Source organism: Anabrus simplex, chromosome 5 (genome assembly GCF_040414725.1).
Source record: "Anabrus simplex isolate iqAnaSimp1 chromosome 5, ASM4041472v1, whole genome shotgun sequence".
In the NCBI taxonomy this organism is placed as follows: Eukaryota; Metazoa; Arthropoda; class Insecta; order Orthoptera; family Tettigoniidae; genus Anabrus; species Anabrus simplex.
In genome coordinates, this window is record NC_090269.1 from 9,333,085 (window position 1) to 9,348,794 (window position 15,710).

At 38.5% G+C, this 15,710-nt stretch overlaps 1 protein-coding gene across 4 annotated transcripts in view; it reads right to left on the bottom strand.

The window, feature by feature from the left end:
* ThrRS (threonine--tRNA ligase) overlaps nucleotides 1-15,710 on the bottom strand; it is a 250,000-nt gene that overhangs the window by 137,502 nt on the left and 96,788 nt on the right. For all 4 annotated transcript variants that reach the window (XM_067146758.2, XM_067146755.2, XM_067146757.2 and 1 more), the window contains 2 exons: nucleotides 13,119-13,232; nucleotides 2,387-2,530 (listed from right to left, as the gene is read on the bottom strand). In XM_067146758.2, the coding sequence (XP_067002859.2) occupies nucleotides 2,387-2,530; nucleotides 13,119-13,232 (258 nt within the window). The remainder of the gene's footprint in view (nucleotides 1-2,386; nucleotides 2,531-13,118; nucleotides 13,233-15,710) is intronic.

The following is a 15,710-nucleotide window of genomic DNA, read 5'->3' on the forward strand; positions in this document are numbered from 1 at the left end:
TTCATATATTACAGTATTCGCATATTAGTATCTTTCTAGTTTTGTCAAACACTTAAAATCCTTCCAATCCAAATTCTTTTTCTCAATCAAAAACTGTCACCACCATTTTAATAAACTGAGCAAAAAATAGGAAATTAAACACACCCATCAGCAGCAATTTTCAACAGGCAAGAGGACACTGTCACTCCCTCAAGTAATTATGAATACGATTAATATCTCGCCTAACATGAAGCTAATTTAGCGATAATCGATATACCATATCTTAGCTTTAGATATATACATTGAACGGGTATAAAGTCGATTGTGGCATCGATTATCGGATTTTGAGTTTCCGAGCTAAATTCGTAAGATTTCGCAAAAATTTTGCGATTCGTGCCTTGCAAAAAACAGGTGCCTCTAGTAATACAGGATTCGGCATATAAGATTTTTTTTGATCCCATGTAAAACAACTACACATTCAAGAACCCTGAGAAGCTGGTCGGGATTCCTTTTACATACACCATCCTGGACACGGGAAGGGCATATAAGTTATGGTAAATACTGTTACGAACAAAATACTAACCGTTTTATTACTTATTTTTTACAATTTGCTTTACACTGTACCAACACAGATGGGTCTTATGGCAATGATAGGATAGGAAAGAGCTAGAAGTGGGAAGGAAGAGTCCATACAGCATGGTGCGAGTGCAAAACCACAGAAAACCATCTTTAGGGCTGCCTAGAGTGGGGTTCGAACCTACTATCTCCAGAATCCAAGCCGAAGGCAGTGTGACCCAAACCGTGCCACTTCTTCAATTTCATCATCATCATAATTTCTATCTCTTCGCTCCAACAAGCCAGGTGCGGTCTGTTCAGTTTATTTAATTAATTTAATCGAGGATGTGTGTGTGTGTGCGAGCGTGCGCGTGCTGTCAGCTGTGTTACTATACAAACATGTCCTCAGGCCAGTTTACCGATAGTGATATCTTGGATATTTTATCGGGAGAAGTGGGTTCGGAAATAGATTACAATGGAGTAAATTAATGTATTATTTGGGTCCACCTTTTCAATACAAAATGTAAATAGTTTAAATTACATAAATTACATAAATAAGTTAAACTAATTACATCTTGTATTGAAAAGGTGAATCCAAATAATACATTAATTTACTCTATTGTAATCACAAGATAGCGGGTTCAAACCCGGCAGAGGTAGTCGGATTTTTGAAGGGCGGAAAAAAGTCCATTCGACACTCCATGTCGTACGATGTCGGCATGTAAAAGATCTCTGGTGACACATTTGGTGTTTACCCGACAAAATTCATTAAATCTCAGCCATAGACGCCCAAGAGAGTTTCGGTTTACTCGGTCTGCCATCTAGTGGTGGCCGAGAGTAAAACGGAACGTCGAAATTGACGAGCAGACAGCCAGATGGCGTCAAATTGAAATGTCTGCACACGGTAGCTGAGGCCATACGATTATTATTATTATTATTATTATTATGAAACTTATTTTATTTAATTCAGAAATAGATGACAGTAAAGAATACTCTGCTTACGAACCAGATAACATATCAAGTGATAGTTTGGGCAAGATTTTTATGTTACATCACTTTCGAGTGCAAGATTTTTTAGCTGCGTTATTTTACTCCGAATACAAATGACAAAAATATTTCACCTCTTCAGAAATGTGGGCTTATTTTTTTTCATTTAGATGAAGAGACACAAGCTGATGATTCACCTGGACCACGAAAAGGAAGTAGATGGAGGTGCAGGACGTACAAGTTTGGACTGTGCATATACCAATGTTTTCAAGGTTACTATACCAAACCAAACTATTCCTAAATAGGTAAACTATATATTTCAAATGTAATAGTGTTTATTTGTAGGTTACGTAGCCACATTAAATGATTCATTTGTATTCTTTGAGCAGGCTTATTGGTATAACTTGAATGTAAAAGTTTTTTCTCGTATTTTTTTTAATGTTTTCATAAGACTAGTATAATTAAAATACTTTAAGATATGTACTTACTGAATAATATCTTTGTTTTTGGATGGCTGGCACATTCATATGATAAGAGAAACAGTTATGTACTATGTTTCGCTGTTGTGTAATTATTATTATTAACTTCATTGGCCACATTGGACCACTTGAGTTTTCCATGTATACTTTTTCTTTGAAGGTTGTACTGTTTGATTCTTCTTATCTGCCTAGTACTTCTTCATTCGTTCTGATCACAGTGTTCTTAATTTGTCTGAAATTTGTGATTCTTAAGAAGTCTTATGTAATAATGTATTAAAATTCAGAAAAAAGACAAAGTTCACTGCAAAGTTCTGTGTTAAAATATGGTAGTGTTGAAAGTGTTAAAAAAAACTTATTTTCATTTATGATGGATATTTACTTCTTACCTTCGTGACTTTAAGTGATTTTATCTTCCCAGTGTGCCTCACATGAGGACCTCTGCACAAGTCTATCAATGGACCACAACGATACGCTGTAGTTGATGGTGTTTTTACCTTCTCGTTGAGGATACGCACCTTGAACTCATTATACTGAAAAAAAAAAAAAAAGGCGCAAGGATTTATTTTAAGAGGAGCAGAGAAGTCGTTCATTATCAAAATAATGCTTGCTTCTATGCAAGTTGCCCAAAGACACAGCATAGCAATTTAAACATGAGCAATGACAATATTGCGGAACTGAAAGGATATTCACATGACCTGGATGTTGAGTAAATATGATGCTGAACAATGGCAACACTGTCAGCAATAATGCCTTCCAATAAAAAGCACAATTTCTTTTATGTAAGCCCAGTGACATCAAAATATCGGCCACAAATCAATACAGTAAAACCTTGTTAAGACATTTCTACATGGGACAAGGAAAAACGTGTTAAGTGAGAATACATACTACTGAATATACGAATAAAAACTATCCAACAGGTATATGGAAACACTACTGTTGGATTTTTTATTATGGACACACTAGTTTAGTCTTTAATTACAAACGAACCAATAGGCCTATTGAAATTCGAGTTATACCAATATTTTCCTTGTTTAATTCTACATTAGCGTATATAAGACGCATTGTTTTCTACGTTCATTAAATATTTTTTATTTGTGGTTGTAATAAATATTGCCCGGGTTTTTGGCTTCTTCTCTAGGAAGCGCTCACTTAGAAATATGTACAAGGAAAAAGACTTGTCTGATTCAAATGAAATTTTTATATGTATTTGTAGCGTAATACTCAAGTTACAATTTTTTTCAACAACCCTGAAAAAGTTCTTATCATTTTTCTAAAGCAACTCTTTCTCAGCCCAGGATAAAGGTACAGCAGCAAAACTTGGGCTTGTTTTGAAGCACTCAGTCATGGTTATCAGAAACTACAACAACTGTAACCGTACAGTGTGGTACCGAATTTATGAAGAGTAATATTCAAAGGAAGTTTTGAGTACGCCGAACCGTGCGATTAACAGCAGGCCGGGTGGTGAAATTGGGCGCAGTGCTGCCGCGTTCAGTAGTATTCACGCGCGCAACGAACACAGCTTTTCATTTACTTTCAACCTTTAATTTTATTTCCTCTTATAAATTCCACTTCCCATCACCTTTTCTCATAAGGGATTTGGACCTTCAACGGCAGGTTTAAAAATGGTTAACTTCTTAATTTAGAAATAGAACACTGTACAATTTTTGCAAGAGTTATTTGTATTATTATTTACAGTATTTACGGTACTTAATTCTATCAATTTTCTTCGTCTGAAAAATCAGTGTGTTCCAAAGAATCGGTGCTGCTGTCATTCATGTTGATTATGACTGGCTCAAAATAAAGGACATTTGCACAGTCCATCTTTTTCCCAGTAGTGTTCTTCAATTTTCTTCGCGTGTTTAATACATTGTTTTCAGAGTTCAGAGGTCACGGTACGTAAGGCTTCTCGGCATAAAGCGTTAATTGCTTCCATACCTCTACCATTTTCTAATGTGTTAGCCATATTTGTTTTTGCTATTTTCCCTTTTACATAAGCCCAAATGAGCTCGATTGGATTAAGCTCGCAATGGGCCAATGGTAACCAAATAATCTGTACATCTGGTCGAAGTCGTTTAGGCAGTTGTTCCAGCTTCTTTACCGGCGTTTGAAACTAAGGCCTGGCAAAGACAATCAGCTCTGATTTAGTTAATTTGTTATAATCGTCAACTCCAGGTGGCAGTGAAATATTCTTTGACGTTATCCAATGTACAATTTCACATTTCAGCCATGACATGTTCGGGTTTTAAGATGAAGGATCGACCCTCGTATGTAATGGAGCTTGATCTATAACGACAGCCGAACTTTGAGGCAATAAACTCAGGACTTTCATGAACCATTTTTCATAATGAGTCGAGTTCATCTCATTCTGGTAATCACCACTACTTTTCTTGCCAATAAAACAAAGTTCTGCACCGTCAAGAAATCGTTCTTCACTTCCGATGTGTAAAATTATGACCTCGATGACGTATTTCCATCATTCTCCTTTGAAGTGGCTCCTACTCTCTTCACTGACGACAGCGATAATCCAAGAATCTGCCACCTTCTGGTACACAGGGAACCTCTTGTCCCCTACTTTTCCCCCCTCACATTGAAAGAAAAAATAGCACTCAAAATCATTGCAAACCGGGTGAGTTGGCCATGCGGTTACGAACGCGCAACTGTGAGCTCGCATCCGGGAGATAGTGGGTTTGAACCCCACTGAGGGCAGCCCTGAAAATGATTTTCCGTGGTTTCCCATTTTCACACCAGGCAAATGCTGGGGCTGTACCTTAATTAAGGCCACGGCCGCTTCCTTCCTATTCATAGGCCTTTCCTCTCCCACCCATCGTCGCCATAAGACCTATCTATGCCGGTGCGACATAAAGAAAAAAAATCATTGCAAGTTCACCCTCTGATAACGGCGGTCTCTGAGGCATTTTTTTTTTTTTTTGCTAGAAGCTTTACGTCGCACCGACACAGATAGGTCTTATAGCGACAATGGGATAGGAAAGGCCTAGGAGTTGGAAGGAAGCGGCCGTGGCCTTAATTAAGGTACAGCCCCAGCATTTGCCTGGTGTGAAAATGGGAAACCACGGAAAACCATCTTCAGGGCTGCCGACAGTGGGATTCGAACCTACAGTACTGTCTCCTGGATGCAAGCTCACAGCCGTGCGCCTCTACGCGCACGGCCAACTCGCCCGGTTGAGGCATCTTGAAGTGACGTGGTCAACATGCAGAACATAGGAAAACTGAAAATAACTTCCGGACAAACCAAGGTCACGGGCATTCCGTTTCACAACTGCCTGGGGCGATTGTACTGTGTTCGTTGCACGCGTGATTACTACTGAACGCGGCAACACTGCGCCCAATTTCACCACCCGGTCTGCTGTTAATCGCACGGTCCGGCGTGGACAAAACATCCCTTCAATATTACTCTTCATAAATTTGGTACCACACTGTACGGTTACAGTTGTTGTAGTTACTGATAACCATGACTGCGTGCTTAAAAATAAGCCCAAGTTTGCTGCTGTACCTTTATCCTGGGCTGAGAAAGAGTTGCTTTAGAAAAATGATAAGAACTTTTTTTGAAGTGGTTGAAAAAAGTTGTAACTTGAGTATTAAGTAAAAATACATGTGGTTATAACATATAAAAATTTCATTAGAATCAGACAAGTCATTTTCCTTGTACATATTCCTAAGTGAGTGCTTCCTAGAGAAGAAGCCAAAAACCCGGGCAATATTTATTACAACCACAAATAAAAAATATTTAATGAATGTAGAAAACAATGTGTCTTATATACGCTAATGTAGAATTAAACAAGGAAAATATTGGTATAACCCGAATTTCCATAGGCCTATTGATTCGTTTGTAATTAAAGCCTAAACTCAAGTGTCCATAATAAAAAATCCGACAGTAGATACGATTTTTTCCGACATGGCATTTTACGTTGTGTGTCCGCAGGTACAGTGAAAATTATATCTAAAATTTCTAAAGGTATGCAAAAACATGAGAGAACAAATATGACAACCTTTACTGCAGATGCTTATAAAAAAAAAAACAAGTGTACTGAAAGGTGTAACACACATGAAAACATATGCACCGGGGCCAATAAAAATATCGGAAGTATTACAGTGAAACCTCGATTATCCGTTCCCGGAAACTATGTTTTCCCAGAATATGCGTTCAAATTACGTGGTCCCGCGAGCATCGTAATTAAATCACGCTGTACAAATCCAGCATTATCAGTTCCTCGAATAAACGATTTCAAGGATCAACCGTCCAAGAAATTCCAGTCCCATCAACGCTAAATCCTCGATCAATCGTTTTTTTAATAAACTGTACCTCACAAAAGGATGGCTATGGCATACGTATGGATCTTGGCATTTACACCCCGTCATTGCGATAATTAGAGCAAGTAATGTATTGGTACTGGAAAAGCGATCGGCGGTGAACTTGCATAACGGACCATCTTAGCATCGCATTCGGAGGTATTGTTTAGAGAATCTCGGAAAATCATAGAGCAGAGAGTGGCCACAAGAAGTGTAAGGAGACACAGCGCATTTCGACAGCTCTGCTTGAAGACGGAATGAGTTTCGTCAAATGTTCGCACTTATAAAACTTCCACATTATGTCCATGGTTAGATGTTTATATTTTTAAATTTTTTCGATCGTACTACCGTGCAGGCAGGAATCGAAACTGCTCCTTAACACAAATTTAGCACTTTAATATTATTGTACGCGATGTCCGACTCATTGGCTGAACGGTCAGCGTACTGGCCATCGGTTCAGAGGGTCCCGGGTTCGATTCCCGGCCGGGTCGGGGATTTTAACCTTAATTGGTTAACTCCAATGGCACGGGGGCTGGGTGTATGTGTTGTCTTCATCATCATTTCATCCTCATTACGACGCGCAGGTCACCTACGGGAGTCAAATAGAAAGACCTGCACCTGGCGAGCCGAACCCGCCCTGGGATATCCCGGCACTAAAAGCCATACGACATTTCATTTCATTTCATCGTACGCGATTATATCAGCGAAACCAGAACAGATGTTGCACCTTACATTAAAAAAGAAAGCCATGGGAGGTCTTGGGATTGCCTATTACTGTTTAGGTCCTAATGTAAGACTGGGAATTTTAAGTTTTCATGTTAAAATACCAAAAACTGCAATTGTTTCATTGGCGCACGTTACCGGTACATTTAAATGATTTGTATCATTTCCATCTCGTAGTGACGTGCAGCGAGCGGGCTTTCCAGATGACCTCAAGGTCAAAAATAACCGTAATTTCTGAAGTTTTGATGATATTTCTTTTATCTTTCCAATTCGATTGGATTAGTGACGGGCAGAATTGAATATAATGCATTCGAGAACTTTTGAGAATCGATACTTACTTTCAAAACCATGTTTTCGAGTTTAACATAACCTTTAAAAGTCGATGTAGGCCTAATTTACGCGGTAATGGTACAAGATTTCCAGAAACTGACTACGAACAGTATACCGGAGACCAAATTACAATGAAAGGTTAAGAAAAGAAGGGATTTCGCCATCATAATGGGCGCTTTTGTATCTAATGTGCTTTATTTTATTAGATGAGAGAATTAAAAACTACTTGTGATTGATTGTCGTTTGGCTTGGCGTTATTAGATTTTTCAAAGAGTTTGGCTAATCAAAGTTGCTGAACTGAAAGAAGTTTTCACGGGAAACTGACGAAGATTCCCCTGTAAAATTGAATATAAAGTATCGACATTTTGAACTCGCGTACCAGTAATTAATGCGGTTTCGCGGTCTAACATGCCTGCCTCTCATCCAGAGGGCCCGGGTTCGATTCCGACCAGGTCAGGCAGTTTTACCTGGATATAAGTCTGATTCCAGGTCCACTCAGCCTTCGTGATTACCTTTAATTGAGGAACTATCTAATGGTGAGATGGCGACCCCGATCTAGAGAGCCAGGAATATCGGCCGAGAGGATTAGTCACACTGACCATGCGTCACCTTGTAATCTGCAGGCCTTCGGGCTGAGCAGCGGTCGCTTGGCAGGCAAAGTCCCAATGGGGCTGTAGTTTGGTTTGGTTTAGGAGTTTTTGTAAGATTATAATTATACATATTTCATGTTGGTGATGTTTAGCCAAATTGTTGATGGCTTTCATTTATTCCCGGATTTTCCGTTTTCCCGCGTTGTTCGTTTTATTTTCGTGGTCCCTCGAAAAACGGAGAATCGAGGTTCCACTGTATTGCTGATTACACTCTTTCTAAAACAAATTTTAGTAGAAGTATTTTATTTTGGAGCAGTGGGTTATTAATCATTATTTTCTCGCCATACTCTTACACAATGAATTGGAGGTTACATTCGACCATGTACGACCAGGAGGAATGACTTTGGCCGCCATTTTGAAGTCAACAAAACTTCGACCAACTTGAGTGATCGTGACGAAACTCGAAGGTGCGAGTTCAACATTCGCGACTGCTACGCACTTATAGATGCGGACACCAGTCTACTTTATTTATTTATTTCATGCCTTCATTTGTGGCGAAGTTAAGGCTCACGGCCCTCTCTTACACTTAACCACATATCTAATAAACTTTATAAAACAGAATAATGAAATAACCACATATCTAATAAACTTTATAAAACAGAATAATGAAATAATTTAACAAAATATAAATCCTAACCTCATTCATTCTTCCATTCATACTGCCATTCATACAAGCTGGTTATACATTTAATAGGTAATCTCGGCAAGACCGTTTGAAAGAAGCTAAGGAAGTGCAATTCCTAACACTAACTGGAAGGGAATTCCATAGCCTTGCACCAGACACTTGAAAGGAGCGGTTAAATGAAGATGAGCGATGCACAGGAATTGAGAGTGTCGTAGTCGATCGTGTGTTGTGTTCATGAGAGGAGGAGAGTAAATTAAACTTTGAGGATAAATACTGGGGTTTAGATTCATTCAGCAGACGAAATACGAGAGTAGCAACGTGAAGATGTCGTAGTTTATCGATTTTTAACCAGGAGAGAAGTTCATAATAGGGGAAGATATGAGTTGAAAATTTAAATGAAAATATAAACCTAATGCATGAGTTCATTGCCCTCTGTAATTTTAGTGTCTGTTCCATGGTGGCATCTATCATTACAATATCACAAATAATTAAGTATGGGAAATATGAGGGTCTGGATAAGTTTAATTTTCAAGCTTAGTGGAAGAAGTGATTGGCGAGTTTTGAGAGGGTGAAGTGGTATAGCTACACCACAAAGCGAAAGTGAAGGCAATAATTTCTTATTAAGGATATTTAACTGCCTTTGTTGCCCTATTATAATAGCTTGTGTCTTTTTAGGATTAATTAATAAACAATTCTTATTAGAATAGGAGCTAATCAGATTTAAAATGGAATTCATCTGATGAATTCCAAACTCAATATCAATAGCTTTACAGTGATAATATATTTGTAGATCATCTGCATATAAATGATACTTACAGTTACTGAACTGAGAAGATATATCATTGATATATAGAGTAAACAGAAGAGGTCCAAGCATGGATCCCTGTGGGACACCTGTTTGCTTCGTCTTCCAGTCTGTGGTAGTGCCGTTTATGACAACACGTTGTCGCCGATTGGAGAGGTACGAAGCAAAGAGCTGAATAGCAGAGGGACTCAGATTAAATCTTTGTAGTTTCGCTAATAATATGTCAATATTTACTGTGTCAAACGCACTACTGAAGTCAAGTAGAATAAGTATAGTCACTTTCCGCTCATCTATAGCTCGTCTAATGTCGTCTGTAATTCTTAGCAGTGCCGTCCCTGTGCTATGTCCTTTCTTGAAACCAGATTGGAAGGGGTCACGCAGAGAATATTTTTCCAGATATTGTTCAAGTTGGCTATAGATCAATTTTTCTAGAGCTTTAGACAGTGCTGAAAGAATGCATACAGGACGAAAGTCGGATGCTACATTAGCTGGCGACCTTTTTGGAACTGGGACAACTTGTGTATCTTTCCATTTTGTCGGAAAATAACTACGGGAGAGGCATGCATTAAATAAGTCAGTAATAACCGGCAATATTATATCCATAATGTTAGTAATAAAGAAAATAGGGATTTCATCAGCCGCTGTTGCATGAGATTTAATTTAAATCAGTACTCGTCTCACTTCAGACTCTGAAACAGTTCGAAATTCGAAATATGGACGATCAGATGATTGTTGTCGTATTATAGACTTGATGGTGGCCTGCACTATATCGTGTTCAGGAGTAAAAACATCTGTTGAAAAGTGTCTATTAATATCGTCAACCGGTATTTCTGGTTTAGCATGGTTCACAGGAGGCCTTCCAATACCTAATGAACGAAGTTGTCGCCAAGTACTACCAGCGTTTATATTATTGGATAGACGCCGGAAGTAATCGAATTTCTTATTGCGGATAATTTAATTCGATTACGCAGTACACGGTATTGTTCAAATGTGTCAGCTGATAAATTTCGTTTGTAACGTCTATATAACGAATCATGCTGAGCCATCAAAGATTTAATTTCAGTTGTCAGCCACGGACAGGGCGGCCGTGTTACTTTCACACAGCGCTTAGGAGCATGCTTATTGTAAAGTCCATGAATATGAGAATTAATATTTTCCAGTTTTTCATCTATGTCATTCATTAGTATTATGTCACCCCAAGGACATTTGCATGCATCTTCTTTTAGGTGATTGAAATCTATATTTTTAAAGTCTCTAAAAGTCACGTATTTCGACCTATATTTAGGAACTCTTAGCGAATACGCTAAGTATATAAGGTCATGAGTTGATATTTCAGGAACAGGTATTTGACCGTGTTTAAGAACCTTGTGTGGATTATTGGTTATCATGAGATCAATCAGTGAATCGGAAGAGACGGTGGAAGTATGAACGTGGTTAGTTGGTTCCAAGGGCAATATTGTCATGTCACAGGAGAGAAAAATATTTAGAAAACGTATTGTTTCACTAGTCCGAATTAACAAATTTGTATTAAAGTCGCCTAGTATAATCACGTGTTCATAAGATGGTAAAAGTCTCATTAAATCGTCCTCTAACGGATTTCAATTTTGTGTTCATTAGCAAGGAATTTCACAACTTTGTTCATATCCATAACTAAGCTATCAGAAGACAAATATGCACCATGCTAGTCAGTTTCACATGATTATGTTCCTAATCCAGATATAGGCTACAGTATCACTCAATAAAACTCCACTGTGCCACTCAACACAAAATGAATTTCTACCCTCTGAATGGAAAGCAAAATACAAGCACAAATAGATTCGCTGTGTTATTCAGCAATGTTGTCGTTGACCAGCAAGCAAAACTGAACATTCCTAAGGCCAACAGCTTGCTCCCCGAACGTGCAGCTTATCCTGAGAAGTTCAGAAATCTAAGGCCTTTTTCCATAACCACGCAACTGTGGACACAGATCTCACCTGAGTTGGAAATCAAGTTTGTTTCACAAGGGATGACAAATAACATTTTCAGGGCTAAGAAAAATGTGATCGTACTAATCGAAAATTCGTGCCTTTATAAGTGATGTATTTTTATATAGATTTAATAGGATGAGAATCGGGACTTCAAATTTACAACGTGCTAAGCAAGAAAACGTGTTAATGAGGAACACACTGACGAGGTTTCACTGTATGCTGTATTTCATATTGTACCAGAGCTACACCCGCCCTGTGGATTTAAATTAAGTACCTTTGTGAAGGCCATCTGTAACTTGGACATGAAACTATGTGGTAGAAGAAGTTTAAACGTTCCTCGACAGAGGTCTCTGTCAAACTAGGTGCTCCCTCTTATGAGAGGATGGACAATTAAAATTGAAGATAAATTTGGTGTTCATTAGTTGGTAAAATTGAAATTGGGTGTAAATTATTTTTGGTGTTCTAAAGTTATTAACACTTCTATCTCTTCCTGCCAACTTAATATTTCAGCCAATAAGAAATTTTTCAATATGTATTAAATTAACCAATAGGAATTGTGGGTGTGTCAGGGCCTCGGCCCAGAGAAATGTGGGACCGTGCCATGTTGTCTTTTCGAACGCTCCAGTCAAAAGGTTTAGAGTGTGTTTGTAGCGGAGACAGAGGGAAGGGCTTCCTCGTCCATCTCCGGGAGGTCCACCAGCTCAAGGTAATGGCAAACTCTGTGTAATCATGTAATAGTCTCTGAAAGACAGTCCAAGAGGAAGGTTTCAAATTCTTTTGTAATGTAACTTATTTCCTCAATGTAAATTCTCAAACAAGTCTAAAGAACTTAGAGTAACTTAGGGAATAAAGAATGGGACCCCACTTGTATTCCCCTTCAACTTGGCATTGAGGTGACTATGATTTTGTAACCCTCAAAATCTATCTTGTAACTTAAAAAATTTTCCTTCTTCTAGTCACCTCCGTAGTATAGGCTTAGCCCCTGTAACATCGGGCCATAAGCCCACATAGGGTTTTTAAGTATTTTCATGTGAATTTCAAGGAGTGCAAGAGTTTGCAACCTAACATTTTGATTTTTGGCCAGTAACCTTATCCTTTTCTTTTTAACTAAGGCCTCGTAGAATGGGCACTTATTGCCCCTGTTAAAATTTGCTATTTACAGTCTAATTTTCCTATGTAATTTCGACTGTTCAGCACATAAGACAGTGTTTACTGTTGGCTTTTGTTAAATGTAGATTGTGCCTTAAAGAAGGCCAGGTATTTGTAAATATTAGAGAATAGTCTGCTAGTGAGTAATTGTGTAGATCAATGACGCTCTTCCTACTGATGTAAAATTTGGAGCTCTGTCTCTTTGGTTATGTATTGAAGGGTGGAATGGTGCTCCAGTTAAATGTCAAATAGAGGAGCTTCTATTGATAAATTGTTGTCATCTGATTATAATAGATTTTCTTATAATGTTTGTTGAGCTCACGAGCTAAACCTTGTACCTGATTATTTGTTATTTGCTTATCGAAGTGTAAAGTTTGAAAAGAAAAAACGGAAGGCATTAATCTTCCGCCATTTATATATATCCACCCATTCATGCCCGCACCTTCCTTCACCTCTTTCCAGCACGATATCTCCATAATAACAAATATAATATGAAATGTATCAAATTTAATATGCCTACTATACATAAATAATAACAAAATACTGAAAGCACACAACTACCTTGAACATCTCCAGCAAATCCTCTTTTTTTATTTCTAATCGCTCAAAATTCTGTTTCTCTTTTACTATTCCCTTCATGACATTCTCAATTACTGGGAAATCTTGATTGGAGACCTGGAAGAGAAATGATAAAATATAGTCATGAAGAGCAATGCAATACATACCACACAGTACAAACAGCATTTGTCATTCACAAAGTAATTGGAATGGAAAATGGATGGAAGGACATCACTCCCTTCTATGAGCCGAGGCTACCACAAAACATTACAACTGACCCCAGGCCCCTGGATCATTCTCCCATTTCACCCACTTTCATCAGCTTTAACACTGTCAGATGGCACAACATACTTTAGAAACCCAACACAAATATCAAGAATAATAAATACCTTTTGTACCTGGAGGTACACCCCAATGCCGCGCATTTAAATCTAGCGCCTAAAAGAACTCCTCTACTGGAGAAACCGTGAAATTTAAACTATGCCAACTTGTAAATTTACTCTGAAGATGTCTCCACTGAAAAAAGTATAATTTTATTATTGTGAAGTTTCCTGAACTGACTGTATTTCTACTTGTTTTTATTTGCCATTTATTAAGAAGTTTGGACATTCTTCCACAGGTGTCACTACTAAAAACTATGATCATGCACCCTGGTGCGAAGTAAAAGAACTTTTGATTTGAAGAAGTTTTGTATTCATAAGCTTTTTTTACTAATTGATGTTCACTTACTTTTGGGTTGGCAATATTTATCTTTTCTTTCCACCAGTTTTGAATCTAGCCAATCCCGAATTTCTGTAATTAATTTTCTACCAATCACAATCGTCTTCTTCGATTTTGAATGTAACTTTTTAATTGACCAATAAATTGAGAGGGTGTGGCTGGTTTATTCGTGAAAGGTCTCGAACTTTCTCCGAGGGTTTATAAACTGCCGATTTTCTCGTCTCTTGGCCATTTGATCATCATCTTAAGTGTGTGTGTCAAGCAATAGGCGGGCGGCGCCTCTTTCATCAGGCAGCAGTACAGCGACAAGGTAATGGTCACATAACATCTTTCTTGTTGTAGCTAACTCCGCAGTTTAACCCGAGGGAAAGGTCCGACTCATTAACTATGTAACCTACCTTTTTAAAAATGTAACTTTCTGCTGGCTAATGTAAAAACTTCATAATATCTTTAACTGTAAATCGGTAATAGAGAGTGATGGACCCTTGCGTAACCGGTTTCAACAATACAAAATCATCTGACCAATCGGAAATAGGCTTGGAAAGTACCAACTTCAATTAATGAAATAAATTTATAAAAATTAAAAGTCTCTTCATAACATTTTGCCCCCCTTGAAAGGAGTTCTTTCAACTAACTATTGCAATATATACCTATTGTAAAAAATACTTATTCTAAACATATGCATTAATACAAAAATCTACACATACATATTTTTATGATTAAAAGAAAATAATATTGAAATTATATCTTTGATGAAAAATAACACAAAGTTAGAGATATCACAAGAAATCTTGAATTCAGTTCTCCTTGTGATCCCCTTTAATGTGAAGAGGGCATATTTTCTTGATGCTTCAGGTGAAAGTCCCACCAGCCATCCGAACGGTGACAACCCTCACCTCACCATCTTGTCCAGGGTGAACATGAACTACTCTACCCCTGGGCCACTCTAGAGGAGGGATGTTGACCTCAATTAACAGCACCAAAGAATCAACATCAATACGTCGATTGGTATCATGCCACTTGACGCGTTTTTGCAATTCCCGCAAGTATTCTCGCTGCTATCTCTGCCACGACCGTTGCCGAATTTTTTGCAAATGCTGCCAACGTGACAAGCGGTTATCGGGTTCTCTCAACAAATCCCTTTGCACAGGTTGCACGATCGAGTCACTTAGAAGAAAATATGCTGATGTTAGGACTTCTAAATCATTTGGATCATTTGGCAAGGGAGTAAGGGGACGTGAATTTAATACAGCCTCTATATCGCAAGGAATAGTGTAGGTTTCTTCGAAAGTTAGCACGCGTCCCTGTGTTTCAGTCACCAAATGTCTTTTCATCATCTTTACAGCTGCTTCCCACAATCCCCCAAAGTGGGGTGACCGGGGTGGAATGAAACTCCACTGTATCTGCTGCTGAGCGAGTGAGGAGGTAATGGTCGTTGACCCCTTTTCCAAAAAGGACTGGATATCTTGTAGTGTGTTGGCTGCTCCAATGAAATTCTTCCCATTATCAGAGAAAAGCTGCTTGCACAAACCTCTTCTCGCCGTAAAGCGTTGCAGTGCAGCTAAGAAAGCTTCGGTCGTTAGCTCCGACACCAACTCCAAATGCACTGCCTTGGTACTGAAGCATGTAAATACAGCCACGTAACCCTTGTAAGAATGAATGCGGCCTCTTCTGTGGCTTTCTCTTACAGATATTGGACCTGAAGAGTCCACTCCTATGGTAACAAAGGGTCGAACAACTAACCTAACCCTTTCTTTTGGTAAATCTGCCATGCGTACCTCCGGAACTGTAGGATGGTAACAAAAGCACTTCAGACACCTTTTGACAATCTTTCTTGCTTCTCTTCTGCCGCTGATAGGCCAATATTGTTGTCGA